Source organism: Gopherus flavomarginatus, chromosome 20, assembly GCF_025201925.1.
Source record: "Gopherus flavomarginatus isolate rGopFla2 chromosome 20, rGopFla2.mat.asm, whole genome shotgun sequence".
In the NCBI taxonomy this organism is placed as follows: Eukaryota; Metazoa; Chordata; order Testudines; family Testudinidae; genus Gopherus; species Gopherus flavomarginatus.
Window position 1 is genome coordinate 21,933,251 of NC_066636.1, and position 24,396 is coordinate 21,957,646.

At 49.5% G+C, this 24,396-nt stretch overlaps 1 protein-coding gene across 4 annotated transcripts in view; it reads right to left on the reverse strand.

The window, feature by feature from the left end:
- The window catches only part of BCAN (brevican), a 58,887-nt gene extending 35,383 nt beyond the window's left edge, over positions 1 to 23,504 (reverse strand). Inside the window, exons 1-3 of one of the 4 annotated variants that reach the window (XM_050930490.1) lie at positions 23,488 to 23,504; positions 22,589 to 22,729; positions 1,346 to 1,432 (exon numbers count right to left, since the gene is read on the reverse strand). In XM_050930490.1, coding sequence (XP_050786447.1) covers positions 1,346 to 1,432; positions 22,589 to 22,625 — 124 coding nt within the window. In that variant the 5' untranslated portion in view covers positions 22,626 to 22,729; positions 23,488 to 23,504. Of the gene's footprint in view, positions 1 to 1,345; positions 1,433 to 13,670; positions 13,777 to 22,588; positions 22,888 to 23,172; positions 23,278 to 23,487 lie in introns of those variants that run through there. The other 3 variants (XM_050930489.1, XM_050930491.1, XM_050930492.1) reach the window with 3 other exon arrangements.
- Between the last annotated feature and the right edge of the window lie 892 nt (positions 23,505 to 24,396).

A 24,396-nucleotide genomic window follows, 5' to 3' on the forward strand; every position in this document is an offset into this window, starting at 1 on the left:
GGGCATGTCGCTGGAAAGGAGCGGAGGAGTCTAGCGGATCGTTAACTGAATGAGCGGACAATGAGACAGAGTCCTGGAAAAGGCAAATATCATTTTGGGGGGTGTACGAATGGGTGTCGTCCATAAGGCAGCGGCGGTACCTGTCCTGCTCTATTCAGCACTGGTGAGACCCCAGCGGGCATGCTGTGTGTACTTAGGAAAGACGTGGACAGAGTCCAGAGGAGAGCAGCCCAAGTGATCAAAGGTTTAGAAAACCTAAGAGGAAAGACTGAAGAAAGCTCTGGGCGTGTTTAGTCTCGAGAAAAGCAGACTGGGAAGTGGGGCGGATAAGTCTTCAGATAAATGAAGGGCTGTTAGAAAGAGGACAGGGATCAATTGTTCTCTGGGACCATGGAAGGCCAGACAAGAAGTAAGGGGCTTAATCTGTAGCAAGGGAGATTTAGGTGAGATCTTAGGAAGAACTTTCGAACTCTAAGGGAGGTAAGCGCTGGAGCAGGCTTGTGGAATCTCCCCTCACTGGAGGTTTTTAACAACAGGTTGGGCAAACCCCTGTCAGAGCTGGTCTGGGCTTATTTGGTCCTGCCTCAGTGCAGGGGGCTGGGCTTGGTGACCTCTTGAGGTCCCTTCCAGACCATCTTTTCTAAGTCTCTGTGGCATGTGCAAACTTCCCCTCCTCTCCCACCAAAGACTTGGTCAAATTTGAGTGGATTTTCACAGGGGCTGCAAAAGGCAGTTCCCAGATATAGAGGCCACCCCACTACCAAATTTCAAGTCCCTGCTCCAAAGCGGGGGTGGGAACAAGGGGGGTGTTAAAGCTTGTCAAAGAAAGGTCACCTGACTTCTGTAAGATGGGCCAAAGAACGTCTCTATTCCTAGCCTTGCTTTCAGAACTGGTTGATCTATTTCATCAAAAATCCCTCCCTCCCGCCACCCCACCCTACCCCAAAAAAATTCAGCCTAAGACAAACACCTGGCATGGAAAATTTGCAGCCCAAGTGGTTTAAGTTTGGCAAACTTAAAAGCAACTGAAAATAGGGCCTTATAATGGAAAGTGTTGGGCAACCTTAATAAGAGGCAGTACTATAGCATTACAATAAGGCCTAGAGGCCCAAGGCTTCATTCTGCATGTGCTCATAGCAGAAGACAGTCCCTGCCTTGGACCCAGCTAGATAAGACAGACCCAGGAGAAGTTACTGGCCCAAAGTCAGAGGCAGAGCCAGGACTAAACCTCGGGTCTCTGGAGGGGCAGCCCAGTGCCTAATGCACTCGACTCAGCTTTGAATGGATCTGGGCTGAAGCCATCGCAAAGCTGCCTGTTGACCGGCTCGGAGCGTGTCCGACTTACCTGCACCGTCCCCAAAGATAAATGCGTTTGTAAAAGCAAGGTGGGCAACTATCCAGAGCAGCAGCAGCATGTTCATCATTGGTACACCTAGGCGGGAGGAAATATACAGGATGAGCAACCCCCTTTGTTTTCAGTTTAAACCAATTTGTACCAAAAAATTCCCAGGTTTTGCAAAAAGTAGTAGCCCGTTTTTTTCAGATTTTCACCCTAGTTTTGTATAATTCAAATATGTAAAAAATATCTTGTTTTATTAGGAAAATACAATACATTGCATGAGATATCTGTATTCTGGTCATACATTAGTCCGTGTGGATATGCAAAGCTCCCTGTTTATGAAGCAGGGGTGCACGTATTTAATCTAGAAGCTACACACAGTAAACACAGACACACACACGAGCTCTGAGGTGCGGGCACATCTGAACAAACTGATGAATCTCACGCTCACCACGTGCACATTTCAAGCTGTTAGCAGAGAACAGTTTAAAGAGCTGACGTGCTAAAATTGGAAGAAAACAAAACTCTGTATCGGGATACATTTCAGAACACAAGGAGGTATCTGAAAGTTGAAAAAACAAAAAATAAAGAGATGAAACTGAATGTATGTAAATGGTGTGGCCCGATTATTACATGTCAATATTTATAGGCTAATAGTTCTGAGTCTACAACAGTAAACTCTCTTTATTCAGATGAAAAGTTTTATTTGCAGATTAGAGAGAGAGTGTTTTCTTAAACTCAGCGGTGGCCTTGTGTTCTGAGTTCTGTGTTAGTTCTGCAACAATCCACATCGATGAACGGAATTCAAAGCATTAATCTGCTGAATACTTTTTTCCACTGTCTTTCCACCCAACAAAATAAACCCTGATATTTACCCAGAAAAATTATTAATCGTTTTTTGCACTGATTTTCCCCTGTTTTTATTGTGGTGGTAATAAACACTGATAAATTCCCAGGGGGAAATTAAGTAAACTAAAAACTGAAGCTGAAGAGGCCATAAAGATGAGTTAAAGTTGTGCAGTAGGGTTAAAGAAAACCCAACCCTTCCACTCCCCCCATTCGAAAAACCCCAAGGGGCCTGAAAAGACTTCCATTTACCCATGATGGGGGTTTAGTGCTAGCGGCGCAGGACAAAGAGGAGTGAGAGAGATTGTGGATGCAATGAGCGCGAGAGACAATACCAGCCGCAAGGACAGAGAAAGATGGATAGATTGAGGTTAAATAGATAAGGGTCTGTCTATGGACAGAGACCAGTGTAGGTAGGAAAATCAAGCCTGCTAGAGACAGATGAAGGGGAGGAGAGAGAGAAAGATAGCTGGTTAGATCCCATCTTGACACTTCCCCTGCCCTCTCTGATAGCTCTTATGTCTGGAAAGAGATGCAGAGAGAGATTTCTGCCCCTCATTCGCATATCCAAACGCCCCTCCCTCCTTGCTTGTGGCAGTAACTTGCATCCCATCACACCAACTAACAGCGCCCAGTGCTCCTGGAGAGGAGTCACAATCAGTTTCTGTATTTTTTTTGTACCATGCAATAGCTGCCAAGGGGTAACCGCAGCATCTCTGCTAATCACCTGCGGTGGGGAGAAATGTCGCCCCTGAAAGAAACCCAGGGTTGGTCGGGTTTTTCTTTCTCTCTACTTGTGTGATATTGTTCTGCAGAACTGAGGCTGTTCAGTTCGGTTACCTTCCTTCTATATCTGTCTAAAGAGTCTCAGAGTGGCTAAGAAACGCATTGCTCAGGGTTGTAGTTACAAAGAGCCTCCTTTGCTACCCAGCCCCAATTCATTCCCAGAGAACCGGCCTTCCTGAAGGCTGAATGAAGCAAGGTTCTTGTAGGGAAATAAATGGGTTCTAATTTGCACCAAGAACCTCTTTACCCAACTCTGGCAAAGTAGAGGGGCCTAAAGGGGACATCAGTTGGAGTTTAAGGGTCCATGGGGCAAATGAGAATCTGGGTCTGTTGGCATGAACCAAATCTTAAGGGAGAAATTCTTATCCCCGCATAAAACTGGCGATGCTTTCGTAGAACTGGCACTGGCGCTTGCCAAGTTCTGAAACTGTCCTGAAGCTGGTGGGCATGGCAGGGGGGGCATTTGGATCCATGGATTTGGTTCTGGCCCAAGCCTCGTGCACCCCTGCCCCAGGATGCCTGGCCTTTGTCGACAACCGGAAAGCTCCCGGCTTCATGGGACGCTGAAGAAAAGCCCTAATGTAGTGAGACCGGGGCAGCCGGGTGTTAATTTGGGCGGCAGTGTGGTTATGAACCCGAGATGCGTGTTAATAATGTGTGTTTTGCAAGGTCTTGTTTGCCCCAGACGGTCTACTGGATCCACCGGGGCAGGTGCTGGGGCAGGAGAGGTCATTGATTAGTTGGAGGAGCCGCAAACGGATTTCTTGGTGATGTGGGAGGCCCAAGATGGCCTTTCTTTGAAATTCTGCTCACGCTGGAGGTTCACTGCTGACAGGCCGTGAATGCTGAGTGCAGACCAAAGAGCTTATTATATCCCCAGCCTTTTCTCAATGCTGCTTGGCACAAAGAGACTTCCCCATCTCCCCCACTGCTCCCAATGAATAAATCTCCAAGAAGTTTTCCGAGGGCTGACGCTGGCTGTGCCAGGTGATTTTTTCCCCTCTCTGCTGACCGCCAGTGTGAGTCTAGCTGCATCTCTCTCTGCAGCCAGCAGGGAGAGGGAGCCTGGTGCAGTGGTTAGAGCGCTAGCCTTGGATTCCATTCCCTGCTCAGCCATGGACTCTCTTTGTGACCTTGGGTAGGTTACTTAGTCTCCCCTAGGAAACTGAGGCACGCTGTGCAACGGGAATAACAGCCCTGCCCTACCTCACAGCACTGTTGTGAGGATAAATACACTGCAGATTGTGAGGTGCTCAGAGAAGTTTCTTAGAGCTGGGGCACATGTTGAAAGGCTAACCCAGGGCCGCCTCTTCCCCGCTGAACAATGTTTGGGGCAGTTTAAAGCTGCAGCGTCTTAGATCAGTGGAGAGTTCACATGGCTTCATGTCGAGGATAGGAGTCACCTATTCTACGGCTGTACAGCACCTAGCACTGTGACTGGAGCTCCTAGGGGTTACTGCAATACCAATTATTATTAACAACCCTAAGCATGCAGCCATGCCCTGATATTGGTATGTGAGCTAGCTAGGGCCACCTGGGGTGGGGGGGCAAGTGGGGCAGTTTGCCCCAGGCCCCGAGCCCCGCAGGGGCCTCGCAAGCCCTGGCCCGGTGGCAGTGCGGGTCTTCAGTGGCATTTCGGAAGCAGGGGGCCCTTCACTACTGCCAAAGACGCGCAACGACTGAAGGGCCCCTCGCCACCAAAATGCCGCCGAAGACCCGGACCGCCGCCGGGTGAGTACAAGCCTCGCAGCTCCCCTGCTTTGCCCCAGGCACCCTGAATCCTCTGGGCGGCCCTGGCACTAGCTAGCTTAAAGCTACCTCAGGTACGTCTACACATGCTGCAGCTGCATTTCTAATTGCAGTGTAGACGTACCCTAAGAGCTGAAGGGAAGAGCCCCCCATGAAATCACCAACACTTCTACTTTTAGCATCCAATCGGTTACAAAGGAAGAAGTCCACCTTTGCCTGTGAAGTATATAGGGTGACCAGATGTCCCAATTTTATGGGGACAGTCCTGATTGTTGGGTCTTTTTCTTATATAAGCTCCTATCACCCCCCAACCCTTGTCCTGGTTTTTCACACTGGCTGTCTGGTCACCCTAGAACAGGGGTTGCAGCCTTTCAGAAGTGCTGTGCTGAGTCTTCATTTATTCACTCCGATTTAAGGTTTCCCGTGCCAGTCATACATTTCAACATTTTTAGAAGGTCTCTTTCTATTAGTCTATAATATAGAATTAAACTATTGTTGTATGTAAAGTAAATGAGGTTTTTAAAATGTTTAAGAAGCTTCATTTAAAATTAAATTAAAATTCAGAGCCCTCCAGACCCAGTGGCCAGGACCCAGGCAGTGTGGGTGCCACTGAACATCAGCTCGCGTGTCGCTTTCGGCATCCGCGCCATAGGTTGCCTACCCCTGCCCTAGAAGTACATTGGCTTGTTATCCAGGGTATTATCTGTCATGCTTGCCTTGATGGGAGTTTAGCATCTGGGGATGCTTGCACCATTTAAACACTTTAGGTCTTTAGACTTGGAAGTGACTCTGTTTCCTTTGCTAAAGCCAGTCTGTTGGGTGGAACAAGGGCAGATGGCTGTAACTCAATGCGGTTTTATCATTTGAGTTAGGTTGGAAGGGTTAGATTTTTATAGGCAAATGCGGGTAGATGTTGATTTCATTGGTCGCACCCACGAAAGCTCATGCTCCAATATGTCTGTTAGTCTATAAGGTGCCACAGGACTCTGCTGCACACACAAACAGATGATACTGGAGGCCGCCTTTAAAGGTTGGGTTCCCCGGACAGGGACCGGGCCGCACACTGTGCGGCTCTCGTTAGGCAGAGGCGGTTGGGCGCACACAGAACAAACCAGATTTCTTGTGAGCCTGGAGAGATCACGGAGCACCACGCGCCCCTCCCCAGCTTTCCTGCTTCTTTCTAAACTTAACAGGGCTGGAGCCAAGTGGGGGCTTTTATTGTTCTCTCCGGATCACTTGGAATTCAAGATCACAACTCGGGAGAGAGATGGAATAAAACTACAAAGCCATGGCTCTGCAGCCATGGCTGGGATTCAACCCCAGCCGCCGGCCGCTCGTGGGATCAGTCCAATCCCACCAGGGCTGGTTTGCCTTTAGCCTGTGAAACTAGAAAGCCTTTGTTGATTTTTATTTTTTTCCGTTCCCAAGGCGCCATGGCAGCTTGAGTGATTTGCTCTCAAGACTGCTTCAGCCCCAGAAAGGGAGTGACACAAAGCACTGGTGCTGAGTTGAGGGTTTGTTTTTTTCTTTTTCCCGTCTTCCCGCCACCCATCCTCACATCAGGACCACAAGGGGTTTGGCCCCTTTCCCATCTCAAGTAGGTGGCAACACGCTGGGCCACGTTAGTGTTGTGTCTTTTGCTTCTTATTGGCGTTGCCAATTCTGAGTCTTGCTAGAATCAGTGTTTTCCTTAAAGCCCCAGCTCCTGGCAGAACGTGACTATGGGAGAATCTCAGCTGGGTGTTTTGGAATAAGATTCTGGGGGTCAGATTTGCAAACAGAACCTTGCAACGTGTGACCCCCATGCCTCCACCGGCCCGGCAAATGCAAGATCTCCCCAAATCAGCTTAAAAATCATGAGGATTTTTTTTTAGATGCCTAAATCCGGAGGGTAGGTTCATACCTCTTGAACACTTAGCGCTGGCCAGGTGGCTCTCCACGCAGGCGCGTTATCTAGGGTTGCCAGCATTGTATTTCGAAAACAAGAGACTGTTTTCTTAACACCCTCGCCCTACCCCAATTCCTGATATTATCGTTATGATTAAGAATAATACAAAGCAGCGCTCTCCGACACTCATCAGGGGCACTTCTTGCCGCATTTGGCAGCACTCAGCAATTCCTGATCTTGTTTTACAGAGGCAGAGAAAAAATAAGGGACGTCTCTTGTAATAAGGGGCCGTTGGCAACCCTAAGCCATCCTTCCCAGGGCAAAGCCCAGAGTGGCGTGGCCGCCTGGCAAACCGTGCACCACCGGGGGCACCGCTAGAGGGCTTGGGAACTATTTCAAGCAGCGGTTCTCAACCTGCAGCCCAGCTGTGTGCTTAAAACAAATTTCAAAATTTGCTCCTCTGGTCTGGCAGGGGGTGGGGCGGGGGAGACGGCATCTTGCAGCCTGCACCAGTGCTCCTGCTCAGGGGGTCCCCAGTTGAGAATCACTGGCCTAGGCGACCCTTGTGGTCCCTTCTAACACTGTGAGTCTATGACTCTAAAGATACGCTTTTGAGGTACTGGTACGTTGCAGGAATGGGGGACCCGATAAATGTCCTAGAAGGATGCTTGTGCACACCCTTGGCACTGGAGGATTGGACCCAGAGTTTCAGCCTTGGGGGCCCACCTATCCCATCCCCAGGCAGTGATGATAGGGTTCATGGGAACCCCCTGAGTGAGGAGCAATGCGCTGGGCTGGCTGTATAAGCAGCCGCGTGGGGAAGTTTGAGGGAGCCCTGTTCCCAAGACCCCTTTCCCCAGCGCTTCTAGTCAAGGCCATGATAAGATGCCAGGGCCCCTGGCCAGAAGCAGAGAAGTCTGGCAGCTGCTTGGCCTGTCCTCAGCTTTGCCATCTCCTCTGAGACCCATATTTGCTTGGCCCCTCCCCTGCCCCCCAAGCCAGCTCCCCTTTCCCAGCAGCTTGTCTCCTTGTTGGAGGGTCACCTGCTGTGATCCCCATTCAAGGCCTTCTCATCCGCTCCCCCAGCCCATCACTCCATGTGATGATTAGTCATCTCCGATCACAAGGTGCATTGTCAGCCGGCAGGAGGCAAAGGAGATACACAGAGAAGTGCTTTTTTGGCTGCAGGATGAGTCAGCAGCAGCACATCCTCGGCCCTGGCACGGTTCCCAGGAGCAAGAGAAGAGAAGAAATCCTTCCTGTGAAGTCCTGCATCTCCAGGCACGCCCGTGTTTGCCCACATCTGCACCTGCGTGCACACGTGCCCTACATGCATGTGCAAAACTGTGCATGTGTGCACACTCCCCACACTTGCACACAGGCATGCGCCCTCATATAAACTCATGCAACGGCATGCATCTGCTTTCCTGCACACCAGCAATGCTTACATGCTCGCCACATGCACCCACACACATGCAATCCCATGTGCATACGCTTGCCAGAACATGCTTTCCCAGGACAGCTGTTCAGAATGCTCTTGCAAAGGAAAAGCACTGCTCTGCTTTGCAACGACCAGCCCATAATTTCCACACAGCCAGCGGACAGCTCCCATGGTGTTTTCCAAGCACGTCTCCCACCTTCTCTCTACCCGCCGTCTTCAAATTCAAACCACCCTGTGCAAGGCAAGGTGGGGGGTGGGCTTTTTATTTTTTTTTTTATACAAAGCCACCCTCCAGGGCTGGCAAGAGACAACTCCCTGGCCTCATGCCTCTCCCCAGAATAGGCAGTAAAATACCGTTTTAAAAACCAAGTCCTAGGGACCGAGTGGCTAGGCAGCAGTTCTGCGGAAAAGGACGTAGGGGTTACAGTGGACGAGAAGCTGGATATGATTCAGCAGTGTGCCCTTATTGCCAAGAAGGCTAACGGCATTTTGGGCTGTATAAGTAGGGGCATTGCCAGCAGATTGAGGGATGGGATCATTCCCCTCTATTCAGCATTGGTGAGGCCTCATCTGGATACTGTGTCCAATTTTGGGTCCCACACTACAGGAAGGATGCGGAAAAATTAGAAAGAGTCCAGCGGAGGGCAACAAAAATGATTAGGGGGCTGGAGTACATGACTTATGAGGAGAGGCTGAGGGAACTGGGACTGTTTAGCAGAAGAGTAGAGTGAGGGGGGATTTGATAGCTGCTTTCAACTACCTGAAAGGGGGGTTCCAAAGAGGATGGATCTAGACTGTTCTCAGTGGTACCAGATGACACAACAAGGAGCAATGGTCTCAAGTTGTAGTGGGGGAGGTTAGGAAACACTATTTCACTAGGAGCGTGGTGAAGCACTGGGATGGGTTCCCTAGGGAGGTGGTGGAATCTCCTTCCGTAGAGGTTTTTAAGGTCAGGCTTGACAAAGCCCTGGCTGGGATGATTTAGTGGGGGTTGGTCCTGCCTTGAGCAGGGGGTTGGACTAGATACCTCCTGAGGTCCCTTCCAACCCGATATTCTATGATTCTCTCGACAGGAAAAATCAAAAGGTTTCATTCCGGCCTCAGCAAGACACTTTCGTATTTAAATTTTGTTTTTGCGGTGATTCCAGATCTGCAAAGACAGCACATGGCTTGGCCTTGGCAAGACATCGTGCTCACAAAGGCACGTGGCCTCCAAAAGCCTGCACGCCCTGCCCCCTCCCCCAGCCCCCGTTCGTCCCCTGGTCGTGCCTGCGGAGTCGGGCTCCTCGCTTGAGGAACGGGCTGCTCCGGCCAGGGTCTGCAAGAGCAATGGAGTGCAGCCGCCACTCCAGAGATTGCAGAGTAGGGCTGATAGTTCGGGTGCAATGAGCTGGAGCCAGGGGGTGGAGTTTGGGAAAGAGGAATAAATCCGAGGAAGGTGCGGGGAGCGGGCCCTCGGATGAGTCTTCCATTCCGAAATGGAGTCAGGCAAGTAGCGGTGGTCCAGTGGTTAGCACCTAGGCGATGTTGGGCAAGTCCCATTCCTTCTCTGCCTCAGTTTCCCCTCCCATCCTCTGTCTGTCTTCTTTAGCTTGAAAGCCCTTCAGGGCAGCAGCTCTTGTGCTCATGTACAGCTCCTGGTACAACGGAGTCCCGATCTCAGTTGGGAGCCCCTAGGTGCTATCGTATTGCCGATCCTAACAGAGTTCAGATTTCCTGGGGATTTGTGAGATCTCCAGCCTGGAAAGGGTCCATTTGCTAGGGAGGGCAGGCTACTGGCAGCATCCTGGGCTCGCCTTCCCCCTCACTGGCTCTCACCGGGGCTGAGTCAGCGCGGCTGGGAGCGCTGGGTGAAGGGCAGAGCGTCAGCGTGGCAGAGGGCTGTGTGGAGAGCCAGGGAAGGGGGGGAAGGTCAGAACGCAATCTGCGGGAAGGTGGCGTCTCACAGCAGTGTGGGAAGATCCCTCCGTCACATGTATGTACACACTGATACACACAGTCCTGTACAAACATGAGCATGGCCCCCCACAGCTATATGCATGCACCCCGTACAGCTATATGCATGCACCTACACACTTAAGTATGCACACTCACACATACAAATGCTTACATATGCATATAAACACACAACCAAGCACATACACATACATGTATATATCTACGGACATACAGGGGCACACATAGATACATATGAACACGGAGATGCACACATATACAGACATATGTACAGATGTACACACAGGGTAAGATCCAGGAGACCTGGGTTCGAATCCTGGCTCTGCCACTGGCCTGCTGGATGACCTCAGGCACGTCATGTCGTCGCCTTGTGCCTCAGTTTCCCCATCTGTACAGTGGAGGTAATGATACTGACCTCCTTTGTAAAGGCTTTGAGATCTACAAGTGAGAAATGCTCTAGAAGAGCTAGGGATGATAATTATTATTGTACAGGTATTCTGCTATGCCAGGCTTCTGCCCACCCCCCAGCCAGTAAGTTAGACCTCGTTCCAGAAATCTTTGAGCAATTTTTCTTTTCTTTTTCTTTTTGCATTGATCCTTTAGGTCAGGGGTCCCTTCTCTTTCCTCCTCGCCCCCAGTGTGCCACATCCCAGCTCCTCCGCCTACCTCCCTGCACTTAGGACTTTCCAGGAGGAGGAGCGGATAGGAGGCACGCTCAGGGACGGAGATGGGAAGAGGTGGGGCTGGCACAGGGATTTGGGGAAGGGGTTGGAATGGGGCAGGGTGGAGGCGGAGCTGGGGCGGGGACTTTGGGGAAGGGGTGGGAAGAGGCAGGGCCTCATGGAAGGGGTGGAGTGTGGGGACGTGGGGGGTGGTTTTTGCATCTTTGTATGAAAAGGTGTCAGTGATGTGGCCCTTGGGCCAAAGTCCTAGTCCACATGTGGCCCTCGTGGTGATTTGAGTTTGAGATCCCTGCTTTAGTTCAAGAGCTGGGAGCATTTTGAAAAGCTCACTAGCCCTGGCTTCCCCTTCCAAGAACCCTGGAGCACTACCCACTCACGGCAGAAATGGGCCTTCTTCCTGCCAGGGGGAAATGCCTATTAAAACCATCTCCCACATCAGTCCATGAATATGCATTTAGTATCTTCCAAGGACTTGTGAGGACCTCCCCACAGTACCCCGGAGAGCTGAAGGAGTATTAGCTCCATTTTGCAGATGAGGAAACTGGGGCACGGGAAGGGAATGTGACTTACCAGTGGTCACAGAGTGACCAAACCAGGAATAGAACCCAGGAGCCAGATGCTAACTTCAGGCAAAGAGCAACAGGAGTTTGTTGTATTAACTCAATAAGATGAGGGAGCATTTGGTGCAGGGCATAGCTCTTCTCACACATATTTTCAGGAGAAGGGAGGTTGGGGCATCCTGGGATAAAAGCAGCAAATGCATCAGACCAGCAGCAACATAGGAAGCTTGAGATCCCAACAGTCATCACTGTTGGGTCTCACAAGCGTCTGGGTGCTGGGCCGAGCGATCTGCAAACAGAGATTGCTGAAATGCAGCCACCTCTGGGATGGGTCACTGTGGCCTCATATAACAGCACCAACTAAACTGTTTAAGGTAGGAAGTGAAGAAGGAAACCACATCCCATTAAAGCCCCTGGTGACATTTAAGCAGGAAGAACATAATTACCCAGACTGGAACTTGGCCAGATATTCGGACTCTTGTTTAAAAACATATTAAAGCGCTTCCCATGCCTGTCTCCCTTGGGAATGGAAAAGTGCAGCTTACCCCCTACAGTGTGTGGTACTTGGTATCAGCCAAGCAGCTCAGGAGAGCCCTCAAACTAGACTCCTATCTTCTTGCTTTTACTCATCTGAAAGCATTTTACAAATTCTCATTTGACAGTGGGGAAACTGAGGCACAACGAGTGGTGTTGCTGGGGACGTGAGTTGCCCATGCTCACACAGCAGCGGAGGTAGGATAGAGTCCTGACTACCAGTCTGCTCTAACCGCTAGACAACATTCTCCTCCCACAGCTGGGAAGAGAACCTAGGAGTCCTGTACATTAAATACATCTTTTACTATAGGAATTCCAGCCCCTGTGTCCAACAGAAAATCTGCAAGTCCGTCCCCGACTCGGATGCTTAAATGGGGGTGCCCCCAGATAGCTATTGTTATGGGGTGCTGGAAAATGCATTCCGAGTTGCAGGGAGGCCTGGCCTATGCTACTGAATTACTAACAATCGGATCATTCAATCCAGACGCCGAAACAGGCGCCTTGGCCACCTTCATCACTGCCTCTTATTCCTACTTTTGAGACGCCTTGCCAATCAGACATGCCTGTAGCTGCGCCCGCAGCTTCTCATTCTCTCCTTTGAGATCTCCTGTTTCAGCGTTTCAGACAACACCCATTCGCTCTCTCTATTCACTCCTCTACCTCTGTTCATTCCACGACCCCTCCAACCACAGCCACGGGGAGGGTATCCAGGACCCTCTGTTTTCCACTGTGCTAAATGTGTTCGCAGCTCGCTGACAGGAGTTCCTTCCTGCCGTTTAACTGCAGTCTCCACTTTTTCAGTTCATTCGTTCCCAGATACATCTCTGCCTCCATTCTCCACCAAGCATCTATCCATTCTATCACCTCCAAAACAAGTTGCTTCAAATCCTCGAGACCGGTATCCCGTGCTGTTAGCCCAACATACATTTATATTCTGTCAGCCAGCTTGGCCGGAGCCTCTCCTGGCATGCCTGTAATTCCTTTAAGTGTGGCTAATCCATGAGATAACTTAAAATGCTTTTGAGCCACACGTTTAACCGTTTGCGTAGCATCATCATCAAAACCAAGGATATGACGAGTCAGTGGTCCCCACAGGGTTTGTACTAGAACTGGTTCCTGTAACATGTCAATTCCCACTGCTTCTCACAACTGTGGCTCGAGAGAGGATGGTCCAGCTGGGTCATTCCACGTGTCCCCAGCGCAGCATTAGGGTGACCAGATGTCCTGATTTTGTAGGGACAGTCCCAATTATTGGGTCTTTTTCTTATATAAGCTCCTATTACCCCCCACCCCGTCCCGATTTTTCACATTTGCTATCTGGTCACCCTACGCAGCATCCATTCCAGTTGTCCCATGCTCCATCTTTTAATTTAGCTAAGGATGCCCCCATCCAAGTCTGTTGAGCAACAGGGGACGGTACCTTTTTCTTCTGCAGGCTTTCCACAACTGTCTCCAATTTTTTGTTTTCCTGCTTTATCTGTTGGAGCATACCATGGGTGTGGACCGCCTGTTGCCCTGTTAGAAGAGCTCGGGTTTTCCAGGGCTTTAGTTCTCTCTCTGCTTCCCTGGTTTTCTCCATTACTTGCCTGGCCAGTATGGTGGCGTGTTGTTGAAGCCATCTTATTGTGATGGACATTAGTTGCAAAATCCTAGATTTTTACTTTGATTATTATTTTTAAAGCTTCTGTTTCTACCTTTGCTTTACATATGCCAGTCCATGTTTCTCCACTTTCTTATTTAAATTGATATGGACCCCCCTTTACTGGCAATCCAGCCCGTCCGCAAGTTATCAAACTCTGTGGGGATTTGAAGGGAGGGGATAAGGGGGTTCACTAGCTCACAGCTTTCTGTCCTCGCGATTCCTACAGCGGACAGCTTGCTTACTCACCAGATCAGCAGTGAGGGTCAGCAATGTCATCAGATGTCATCGGTGTGGTGCTCTGCTCAAAGTTGATAACGGTCAGCGGCATGCGTGTGTTCCCGCTGCGTGCTGCCCCGGCTCTGTGCGAATCACTGGCACAGCGAACCCAAGAGAAACCCCAATGACCACAGACTCCAATAAGGTATGAAGGCACCTGGCCAGGTTTATTGCCAAATGAAACAGTCTTTAGCTTCCCAGATCAGATGTCTACAGTTCTGCTAGTACATATGTGCCCCCTGACAATGGACCAGCTCAGTCAGCGGCAGGACTTACCACTGCCCCTTAGGCCAAAGACAACCCCTCAGGGGTGCATTCTTATACACAGGGACAAGCAAGTTACACATCACTCTTGACGTGTTGAGGTACAACCCCTCTATGTAGTAAGGTGCCGCCTCTCACCTTGTACCCCATCCATCATATTACCCTTTTGCCCCTGTCTTTAGGATGAGTCAGCCTGTTCCTTGTTATCTGTGCGGAATGTGCAAGTGTCGGAGTTTCCGGTACCATCCTGGCACATGTTTGTATCTCTAGTGTCCAGTATCTTTTAGCTACATGTGTGTTTGCACCATCAGCCCTGCCCTGGCCAGACTCTGAGCAGGGCCTGTCTCTGGCTCACAGCTTAACTTTGCTTTATGTTAACCAAGTCTTGACCATTACTTGAGCTCAGGCCTCAGGCCTTCTACCAGGCCTCTGATACAATGGTTTATGTTTCAGGGCCTCCTCTTACTACACCTCACAGGGCCATTGTGAGGATAAATACACTGCAGGTGCTCAGAGGGGGATATGATAGAGAAGGGCAACTAAAATGATTAGGGGTTTTGAGAGGGTCCCATATGAGGAGAGATTAAAGAGGCTAGGACTTTTCAGCTTGGAAAAGAGGAGACTGGGGGGGATATGATACAGGTCTATAAAATCGTGAGTGATGTGGAGAAAGTAGATAAGGAAAAGTTATTTACTTATTCCCATAATACAAGAACTAGGGGTCACCAAATGAAATTAATGGGCAGCAGGTTTAAAACAAATAAAAGGAAGTTCTTCTTCACACAGCGCACAGTCAGCTTGTGGAACTCCTTGCCTGAGGAGATTCTGAAGGCTAGGACTATAACAGCGTTCAAAAGAGAACTGGATATTTTCATGGTGGTGAAGTCCATAAATGGCTATTAGCCAGGATGGGTGAGGAATGGTGTCCCTAGTCTCTGTCTGTCAGAGAGTGGAGATGGATGGCAGGAGAGAGATCACTTGATCATGTCCTGTTAGGTTCACTCCCTCTGGGGCACCTGGCATTGGCCAATGTCGGAAGACAGGTACTGGGCTGGATGGACCTTTGGTCTGACCCAGTACGGCCATTCTTATGTTCTTCTTTGACAAGCTTCTTAGGGGTGGAGCACGTGTGGAAAGGCTAACCCGGGGCTGCCTCTTCCCCTGCTGAACAATGTTGGGGGGGGGCATTAAAGCCAGGCTACAGTGTCTTAGATCAGTGGAGAGTTCACATGGCTTCATCTTGGGGGTAGGAGTCACCTATTCTGTGGCTGTACGGCACCCAGCACTGGGACTGCAGCTCCTAGGGGTTACTGCAATGCCAATTAACAACCCTCCACTCCCCGTATCCCTAAACAGAAGGGAGTAGAGGCAGGGAGAATCCCCACCCAGATGGAAGGTGGGACGTGGCATGGCAAAGACTGAGAACAACTGAGCTAAGGTGGAACGTTGGCTTATGAGCTCTGAGTTCCGTGTTGCCCAACAAGAATCTCCCGCATTGCGACCACCTGTGATTACTAACGACCCTGTGGTTGTTTTTCATAAGAGTTAGGGTATTGGCAGCACAGTCCGAGTGTTACTGTAAGGTATATTGCTGTACATGCAGCCACTTCTGGAGTGAGTCACTTAGATCACCTCAAAATCCCCACCACCACCACCATTTCAGCAGGGTACAATATTCTTCATCACTTCCTGCTCCAAATCATGATGGACCATGTGCGGTTAAACAGCTGCCTCTTCTCAGCCCAGAGGAGGCTGCATTCATTGCTGCTTACATTATAGTAACACTTAGTGCTAGGCACTGTTCCTCCCCTTGTAAGAGACAGTCCTTGTCCCCACAGATTTTACAACCTAAGTGGACAAAAGAAGCATTACCATTGCCCCTACATATGGAGGGAGCTGAAGTGCAGAGGGAAAATGTCTCTTACTCTACATCACATAGTAAGACTACAGCACCAGTGAGAATTAAACCCAGCTCTCTAGAGTGCTAACAGACTTAACACAGCCAGTCTTCTGCGTAACATCAGCATTGGCTGAAGTCAGTTTTCCAGGTCAATTTTTTTTATTTATGATTTTTTTTGGTACAGAGATGTCTAGGTGTAAGGCCTTGTGACCACAATGCTATTCTAGAATAGCTCTTCTTCCAGAATTGCTAAATTCTTCCAGAACTCCTTTGTGTCGATGCTCTATTCTGGTTAATGAGGTGGTATGAATTCAGGACATGGTCTGTGATATGGGTTATCATAATTTTCCCATAGCTGGCAACATTTGGCCTAACGTTCCCAGGCCCAGTATAAGGGACTGAAAACAACTGGAAAATAAAGTGTGTGTACCCGTCATACGAGGGAATGTACAGACTAAGTGACAGATGAGGCATGAGTGTATGGATGGTAAAATAAGGTAACCACATAACAGTGTTTAGCCCACTGGGTGTCTTCAGTCCATGCGTTCTGCTTTTCTGGACGATGGGTAAACATCCTCCCCATAAAAAGACAAAAAGTCGGGGAATGTGGCAGGATGAGGCCCTGAAACATAAACCCTTATATCAGAGGCCCGGTATGAGGCTTAAGGCCTAAACTAAAGTAATGGTTAAGACTTTGCTAACATAAGGCAAAGTTAAGCTCACAGCAGCTGACAAGAGGGCTGCTGTTGCAATTATGCATACAGCTAAAAGGTACCAAGCACCAGTAAGATAAAGATGTGCCAGGATGGCACCAGAACACTCCAATACTAGCACATTCCACAGATAACAATATGCACCGCTGAAGGCTGAGGACCGACTGACTAAGCAGCAGTTCTGCAGAGAAAGACGTGGGGATTACAGTGGACCAGAAGCTGGATATGAGTCAGCAGTGTGCCCTCGTTGCCAAGAAGGTCAACGGCATATTGGGCTGTATTATTGGGAGTATTGCCAGCAGATCGTGGGAAGTGATTATTCCCCTCTATTCGGCACTGGTGAGGCCACACCTGGAGTATTGTCCCCACTACAGAAGGGATGTGGACAAATTGGAGAAAGTCCAGCGGAAGGCAACAAAAATGATTAGGGGGCTGGGGCATGTGACTAACGAGGAGAGGCTGAGGGAACTGGGGTTATTTAGTCTGCAGAGGAGAAGAGTGAGGGGGGGATTTGATAGCAGCCTTCAACTACCTGAAAGGGGGTTCCAAAGAGGATGGAGCTCAGCTGTTCTCAGTGGTGGCAGACAGAACAAGGAGCAATGGTCTCAAGTTGCAGTGGGGGAGGTCTAGGTTGGCTGTTAGGAAACAGTATTTCACTAGGAGGGTGGTGAAGCACTGGAATGGGTTACCTAGGGAGGTGGTTGAATCTCCATCCTTAGAGGTTTTAAAGACCCAGCTTGACAAAGCCCTGGCTGGGATGATTTCATTGGTGTTGGTCCTGCTTTGAGCAGGGGGTTGGACTAGATACCTCCTGAGGTCCCTTCCAACCCTGATCTTCTATGAACGTGTTGACCTGTCCTAAAGACAGAGTCAAAAGGGTAATATGATGGATGGAGTTGTTTTGCTCAAACCAACATGTATAAGGTGAGAGGTGGCACCTTACTATGTAGGGGGGTTGAACCTGAATACATGAAGAGTGAGGTGTAACTTGGTTGTACCTGTGTATAAGAACACACCCCTGAGGAGTTGTCTTTGACTGGCCTAGGGGGCAGCGGTAAATCCCGCCACTGACTGAGCCGGTCCATTGTCCGGGGACACATTTTGGTAGTATGCCCTGTAAGTAGGGTGACCAGATGTCCCGATTTTATAGAGACAGTCCTGATTTTTGGGTCTTTTTCTTATATAGGCTTCTATTACCCCTCACCTCGCTCCCAATTTTTCACATTTGCTCTCTGGACACCCTACCTGTAGGGTCTGCAGGAAACTATTACTGTGCTTCATTTGACAAGAAACCTGGCCAGGTGCCTTCGTACCTTACCGAAGTCTGTGGTCATTGGGGATTTTCTCAGGCCTGCTGTGTCGGGGTCTGCAGAGCCGGGGCAGCACACACACAGCCGAGTGTTATCATCATTAAATAGTGCAGAGGACCATACTGGTGCCATCTGACAACACAGGCATCCTGCCTCCCAGTCCCGGATGGCAAGGTCTAGCCCATGCCACCTGCCTTTATGATTTCGCTAAGAAGCGGCCAGCAAGGCGACGTCACTTAGAAGCCTCCGGAGTGCTTCTGAAGAACCAAACAGCCATAAATAAACATCTGGTTTGGGCAGCGCGGCAAGCAAGACAAGCGTTTCCCGCCCTGCCTGCTGCTTGGCGTAAAGATTCAGGGAGCCCTCTGGCAGCAGTAAGGAAAAGCGACAGGTTTGGATTTTTTTGCTTGGGGTTTCTTGGCAGGTTTCAAAGCGCTGGAGAATTGAGATGTCGGGGGAGGAGGAACCTGTGGCTAAAACCAGCCTCCGGGCAGTGAGCTCTCAAGAGCAGCCCCTTTGTCTAGCTTCCCTTAACAGCACCAGTGTATTCCCCTCCTATTGCCTAGCCGTGGCCTCCTCCTCCCCTTGCACGTTGAAGATGCAAGAGCTTTCTCCACTGCATCCCAGTGTGTGTCTGTTTCTCAGCCTTGCCACCTCCATTCAGATCTTGGCTAGAAAACTGCTTTTCCCCTTGTCCTTACAGTGGGAAGTGTTGCGGAGGGTCAAAGATCTAGGGTTGTGATGCAATCTTCTCATCCTCTTAGGCAGGTGGCTGGGAGACGAATCCAACCCCCTGGGATAGCTGAAAGAACAGGAGTACTTGTAGCACCTAAGACCACGTCCACACTACAGAGTAAAATCGAAATTAATAAAATCGATTTTATAAAACAGATTTTATAAAATTGATTTTACGCGTCCACACTAGGGCACATTACTTCGATGGTGTGCGTCCATGGTCCCAGGCTACCATCGATTTCCGGAGCGGTGCACTCTGGGTAGCTCAGTAAAAGAATGGGACCAATAACTTCGATTTCCGTCCACACTAACCCTAAATCGATTTAGTAATATCGATTTTAGGGTTACTCCTTTCGTTTAGCTGGAGTACAGAAATCGATTTTAAGACCCCTTAAAATCGATTTTAAGTGCCTTGTAGTGTGGACAGGTACAGCGTTAAATCGATTTAACGCTGTTTAAATCGATTTAACGCTGTAGTGTGGACCTGGCCTTAGAGACTAACACATTTATTTGAGCATAAGCTTTCGTGGGCTACACTTAATGCTATTCATTCTGGAAGGAGCTCTGATACTGCCGTGACAGGCGCGGTACAAGAACCCAAAGCCCAGATCCCAGGACCACCCACACTGGGGGAAAGTTCTGATCCAAATAGGCTCTCCCTTGTGGGCCTCCCCTGAAGGGCAAATTGTCCTTGCAGCAGGCCAGGCAGTGGTGGTTAGTGGCTAGGTCATCGGGATTGGAGTTGGAACACGTGGGTCCTAGTCCCGGCTTTGCAGCTGACCTGGGGCAAGTCATGTCGCAGTGTGCCTCAGTTTCCCCTCACCTATTTAGACTGTCAGCACTGCACGACAGGGGCTGTCTCTTACTGTGGGGCTGCTGTGCTTAAAGTGGTCTGAACAAAATGAGGGATTCGATCCTAAACTGGGAGCAGCAGCTTTAGAACGAGGGCTTAAATTGCACGACCCAACTCAATGTTTAGATTTTGACCGGGGAAGGTGGGGGTGTTGACCTCCTCCCTCCACTTTAAATTACTGCCCTCACTTTAAGCACCGTAGCCAAGATCTCCATGTATTTAGGCCTTTCGCTCCAGTGGGAGTTAGGTGCCTAAATCCCCTTGAGGATTTGGCCCAGTGTGTCTAGCACACTTGCCCGCTGATTTAGGTTGGACCCTCTAGCCCTTACCATAATAATGCTAAATTAATTCCCTCGCCAGTCTGGAACCTGAGGGCTGGTCTCCACTGGGAACTTCCAGCGGTATGCACCCCTGCTGCAGATAGTGTTAGATGGGCAGAAGAATTCTTCTATCCCCTCTGGCTGCCACCTCTCGAGGAGGTAGATTTCCTACTCTGACGGGAGAACCGCTCCCATCGGCGGAGGTAGCATGAGCATCTACACTGAAGCAGGGCAGCTGTTTAAGTGGAGACAGGTCACCCTAATACTGAGGTGTTGGAGCAAAGAGCCTGATTCTGCCGTGCTCCCTGGAAAAGCTGCCATTGATTTCCACGGGCTGAGGGTCGGGACAAGGTGGATAAAAATCAATGGTGGTTTAAAAAAATATTTTTTTTAAATCATTTTTCACTTAAATCGGATTTTTGAGGAAAATCTAAAGATAGATACATTATAGCCCAAAGATACCTCCTCATGGAATAAGGATTATAAATTCTAATTCTATAGTATGAGACAATATATTCATGTCATATTTTAAGAAAAGTTTTGTAAATGAGTTCCAATAGTTCACAAACAAGGGACCCAATCTTATGGGGTTCCAGGGGCTTCTGTATCGATTATTTAGGTTAATCTTTCTATCACTCAATGGGACTCAGTGCTCAGTCTAGAAGATACCATCAGAGATGCTTAGGTTTGCAGTTCTCAAACTGTGGATTTGTGTCTCCAGAGATAACATGCTTGTTAACAGCAAAAATGTTTTAAATAAATATATAGAGGTGAGAAATAACAGACCTCAACCCTATTGTCCCTCTGCAAATTTGTACTCACAAAGTCAATCCCTTACCTCTCTCTCTAAAAGTACAAAGTTTCAGAAAGTTCATTAAATAGAAGATTGCTGGGGGTGGAATAGATCTGGACAAGGAGTTTGAGTCTGGAGATAAATGTGAGAGGGGAGGGACAGGCAGCAGAAACAAAAGTGAAACTGTTTGAGCAGCGTACTCCAGAATGTACATTTATGTAGAAATCCACAATTAAATCAAGTCTTCCTGACTAGTGATTTAAATCATAATTTAAATCAACTTGATTTAAATCACACCCACCCTGGGGCTGGGTGCGTTAGCTCCACACGGGCTGCGCGATGTGGCCCGCAGGGCATAGGGTGTATTTGCAGACTGGTTCTGGCTCGTCGTATCACAGACAATAAACGTGCAGTTGCTTTGCATGGGGCAGGTTAGTTGTGACCTAGCAGGTGGAGTTTCTGGGGGGTCATTGCAATTGATCAGATACATGGGGTTGGCTGCAGCTGGCCTTCCGTGCTTCTCCGTGGAACCCACTAGGGAATCTGCAGTGCTGGATCATTGCAAACTCATGAAACTGAGTAACCCCCACCCCACCCCCTGCATTTCCCTGCAAAACCTTCCTCCAGGAAACGTACTAGGCTTCTACCACAGAGGGACTGCAAAGGATGTCTTGTAGATTTCCAGGCCGCTATGCTCCCTCCTGATGCATAATTCAGGGAGATGAACCTCTGCATCAAACCCAACACCTGAGAGCTGATTTCAAGCAAGCTCTCCAGCTGCTTAGCTGGCCTCTTCACTGCAGTAGACGATCACCTCTCCAGCATGGATGCACTTAGCCTCACCACATCCCTGGGGAAGAGAGCAGCCCCATCCCCCATTTTATAGGGGGGAAACTGAGGCACAAGGTGGCTGAAGTGGATTGTCCAAGGTCACACACAGCAAGAACCCAGGTCTCCTGGATCCCAAGTCAGTGCCGGAGCCACTAGCCCATCCTTCTTAGGAAAGCCACCTGCCCTTAGCACATCTCCCCCCTCAATTATTGGCGATCTCAGCAGAAAGCCCATGGAGCGAGTTGCGTTGAACCTGCTCCATTATAGACAGTCTGGCCAGGGCAGAGCTCAGAGGAGCATTAGCAGAAATTTAGCACAGGCTTGCCCTGCCAATGCCTTGTGCTTGTCCTCTAGGTACAAACAGCAAGCGCCAGGCTCCAGGCCTGTTAATGCAGGACGGAGCACGAGCCAGTGGTAAATTCTCTCTTACATGCCACTTTGAAAAAAAAGAAAATAAAAAGAATTCAAACTCCTCCACTCGTTTCCAGGGCTGGAGCCGGCAAGGAGTGAGAGGACAAGAGAGTTTGCACACGTAACGCGAAAGAGGAGGCAGGCTATTGAAAGGCTTGCTCGCCCACAAATAAAATTGTTCAGTGCGGAGAGAGAAATCCTGGAACATCGCAGATCCAAGGACAAATCCCTGAAGTAGCCACGTGAGGGACCAAGGCTGAAGTGACGAGAGTCCTTCCTTGATTCCCTGCCTGCTGCGCACAGCTGAATGTTGCAAGGGGCATATTTACAGCATGTCCTCTCACGCATCAATTGCAACACACTCACCCCCCCCTTAACAAAAAATTGTTTGCACTGGGAAATGGCTCTGCATGTCAAACTCTGCAATAGACTGAGATCTCATTCCCTGTCTCAGCTTTCCTCTGACTTTCTGTCATTCAAAAAAAGAGAGAGACTGAACAATAAATCTATTCGCACTTGGAAAAACAAACCCGAGGACCAAATCGTGAGTTCTTTATTAACATGGGTGAGCCCTGTCGCCCCATTACATCAAGGGGAAAACTCATGGGAATAGCTGCCTGCGGCTCGGTGATGCTAGGAAAGGATTCACAACCCAGCCCCAAAAGAATCCAAACAGCCCAACCTTGATCCAAGTGCAGAAATTTTCTGTCTCCCCTGTTCCCAAGAAGGAAGCAGCTAAATCAAAGTCCTTCACTCACCTCTTCTGAGAAGGCAGCCGGCTGGCGGGGTGGACATTCACTCGAGACGTGCAGGTGCTGATCTTGTGAAGGGAGACGGAGAGTGAGAACTTCTCCTCCGGAGCTGGGTTGGATCTTGCAGTGGGCCAATGCAGAGGTGAACTGCAGTTATTCCAAAGAGCACAGCTCACATCTACAGCCAGGAGCTCAGACAGAAGGCGAGGCAGGACCCAGTTTGAAACAAGCTCCCTGATGCACAGATACACACACAAAACCTTCCCCCCTCCTCCTTTTATTCCCCCCCCTTTAAAAAAAGAGTGCCAAGAAATTACACAGCTTGACAAACGTATTTCTAATTCAATGCTGTGCTGGCAAACTCCCACCCTCCCCCTTTGCAACTGGCAAAGCCCAGCAGAATATCCCAAGAAGAGAGGGGGAAACTGAAGCAGGGCAGATTTTTAATCCAATGCACCAAAACTGCCCCTGAGTTGCATCTGCTTCTGCTCTGGAGAAATGCAGGTTTTCTTTTTCCCTGTCTAGTCCTCTTATCCTGATCATCTCCTCATTGCACACACAGTGGTTTGAATAGACACACGCGTGGCTACCTGCCGTAGCTAGCAGCATGGATGTTAGTCGATACCTTTATGCATCATTTCAGATTGCAAGCAGAAATGCACAAACCAGCCCTGCCCTAGCCCTATTTTTAGGGGGTGGGGACGCAGTTTGGACCCCGGACTGAGTTATTTTCAGCCTTTGGCAGAAGGCACAAAGGGGCAGGATGGAGGGCTGCTGCTTTGTAATGTAAATTACCCGGAGTCTTTGTGAGCGTTGGGGGAGCCCGGATGGATCCGAGTGGCTCGAAAACTCATCTCTCTCTCTCTCCCCAACAGAAGTTGGTCCAATAAAAGATATGACCTCACCCGCCCCGTCTCTCCAATATCCTGGGTCCCACACGGCTCCAGCGACACTGCGGAGCGTTTGGCTGAAGTTCGCACCAGCAAAGTTAGTGACAATCGAGAACCTGGGATGTTGTTTTTTCCTGAACGCCGCTGCTTTAATAGCAGGTGGCAGCTTCGATGGGCACTTGGCATCAGCCACGCAGGGTGGGGAAGGAAATCCTGTTCACTTTATTCTCCTTGTTACCGTACTGCCTGGGAGTCCCAGTCATGGCCGAGGACCCCAGGGTGCTCGGTGCTGTACAGACACAGAACAGAAAGACAGTCCCTCCCCCAAAGAGGTTCCAATCTAAGCGCACATCTGTAATTCCCAGCGCCGATAAATGTATCTGTCCATATGTCTCTATAGTGGCTCAGGCCAGTGGACCACTGGGTCAGGCAGGATTGGATTTGGGGCAGCTAGTCTGAGCAACTGCCTGAGGATGACCAGACAGCAAATGTGAAAAACTGGGATGGGAGAGGAGGGGGGTAATAGGAACCTATATAAGGAAAAGACCCAAAGATCGGGACCGTCCCTATAAAACCTGGACACCTGGACTGCCTATCCTGTTGTGGATACGCAAGCAGAGCTAGCGCAGGTACGTCCACACGAGCTGGGAATCACAGCTGGCGGCTCAAATGTAGATGTGCCGGAAGCATAAGAGAAAACCAATGGGCACAGCGAGCCCGACAGGGAAGCACAATGAAACAACATCTGTCAGCCTGACCGTTCCCAAGTGCAGTACGTTCCATGAGGTCACCTGGATGTCTTCAGTTGCAGAGGAGACTAAGTAGTCTTTTCCTCCCATGAGAACCTGCTTCCTTCCAGGCCTTGAGTGGAACCCTCTGTGCCTCAGTTTACCCATCTGGAAAAGGAGGAGGAGAATAAGGGCC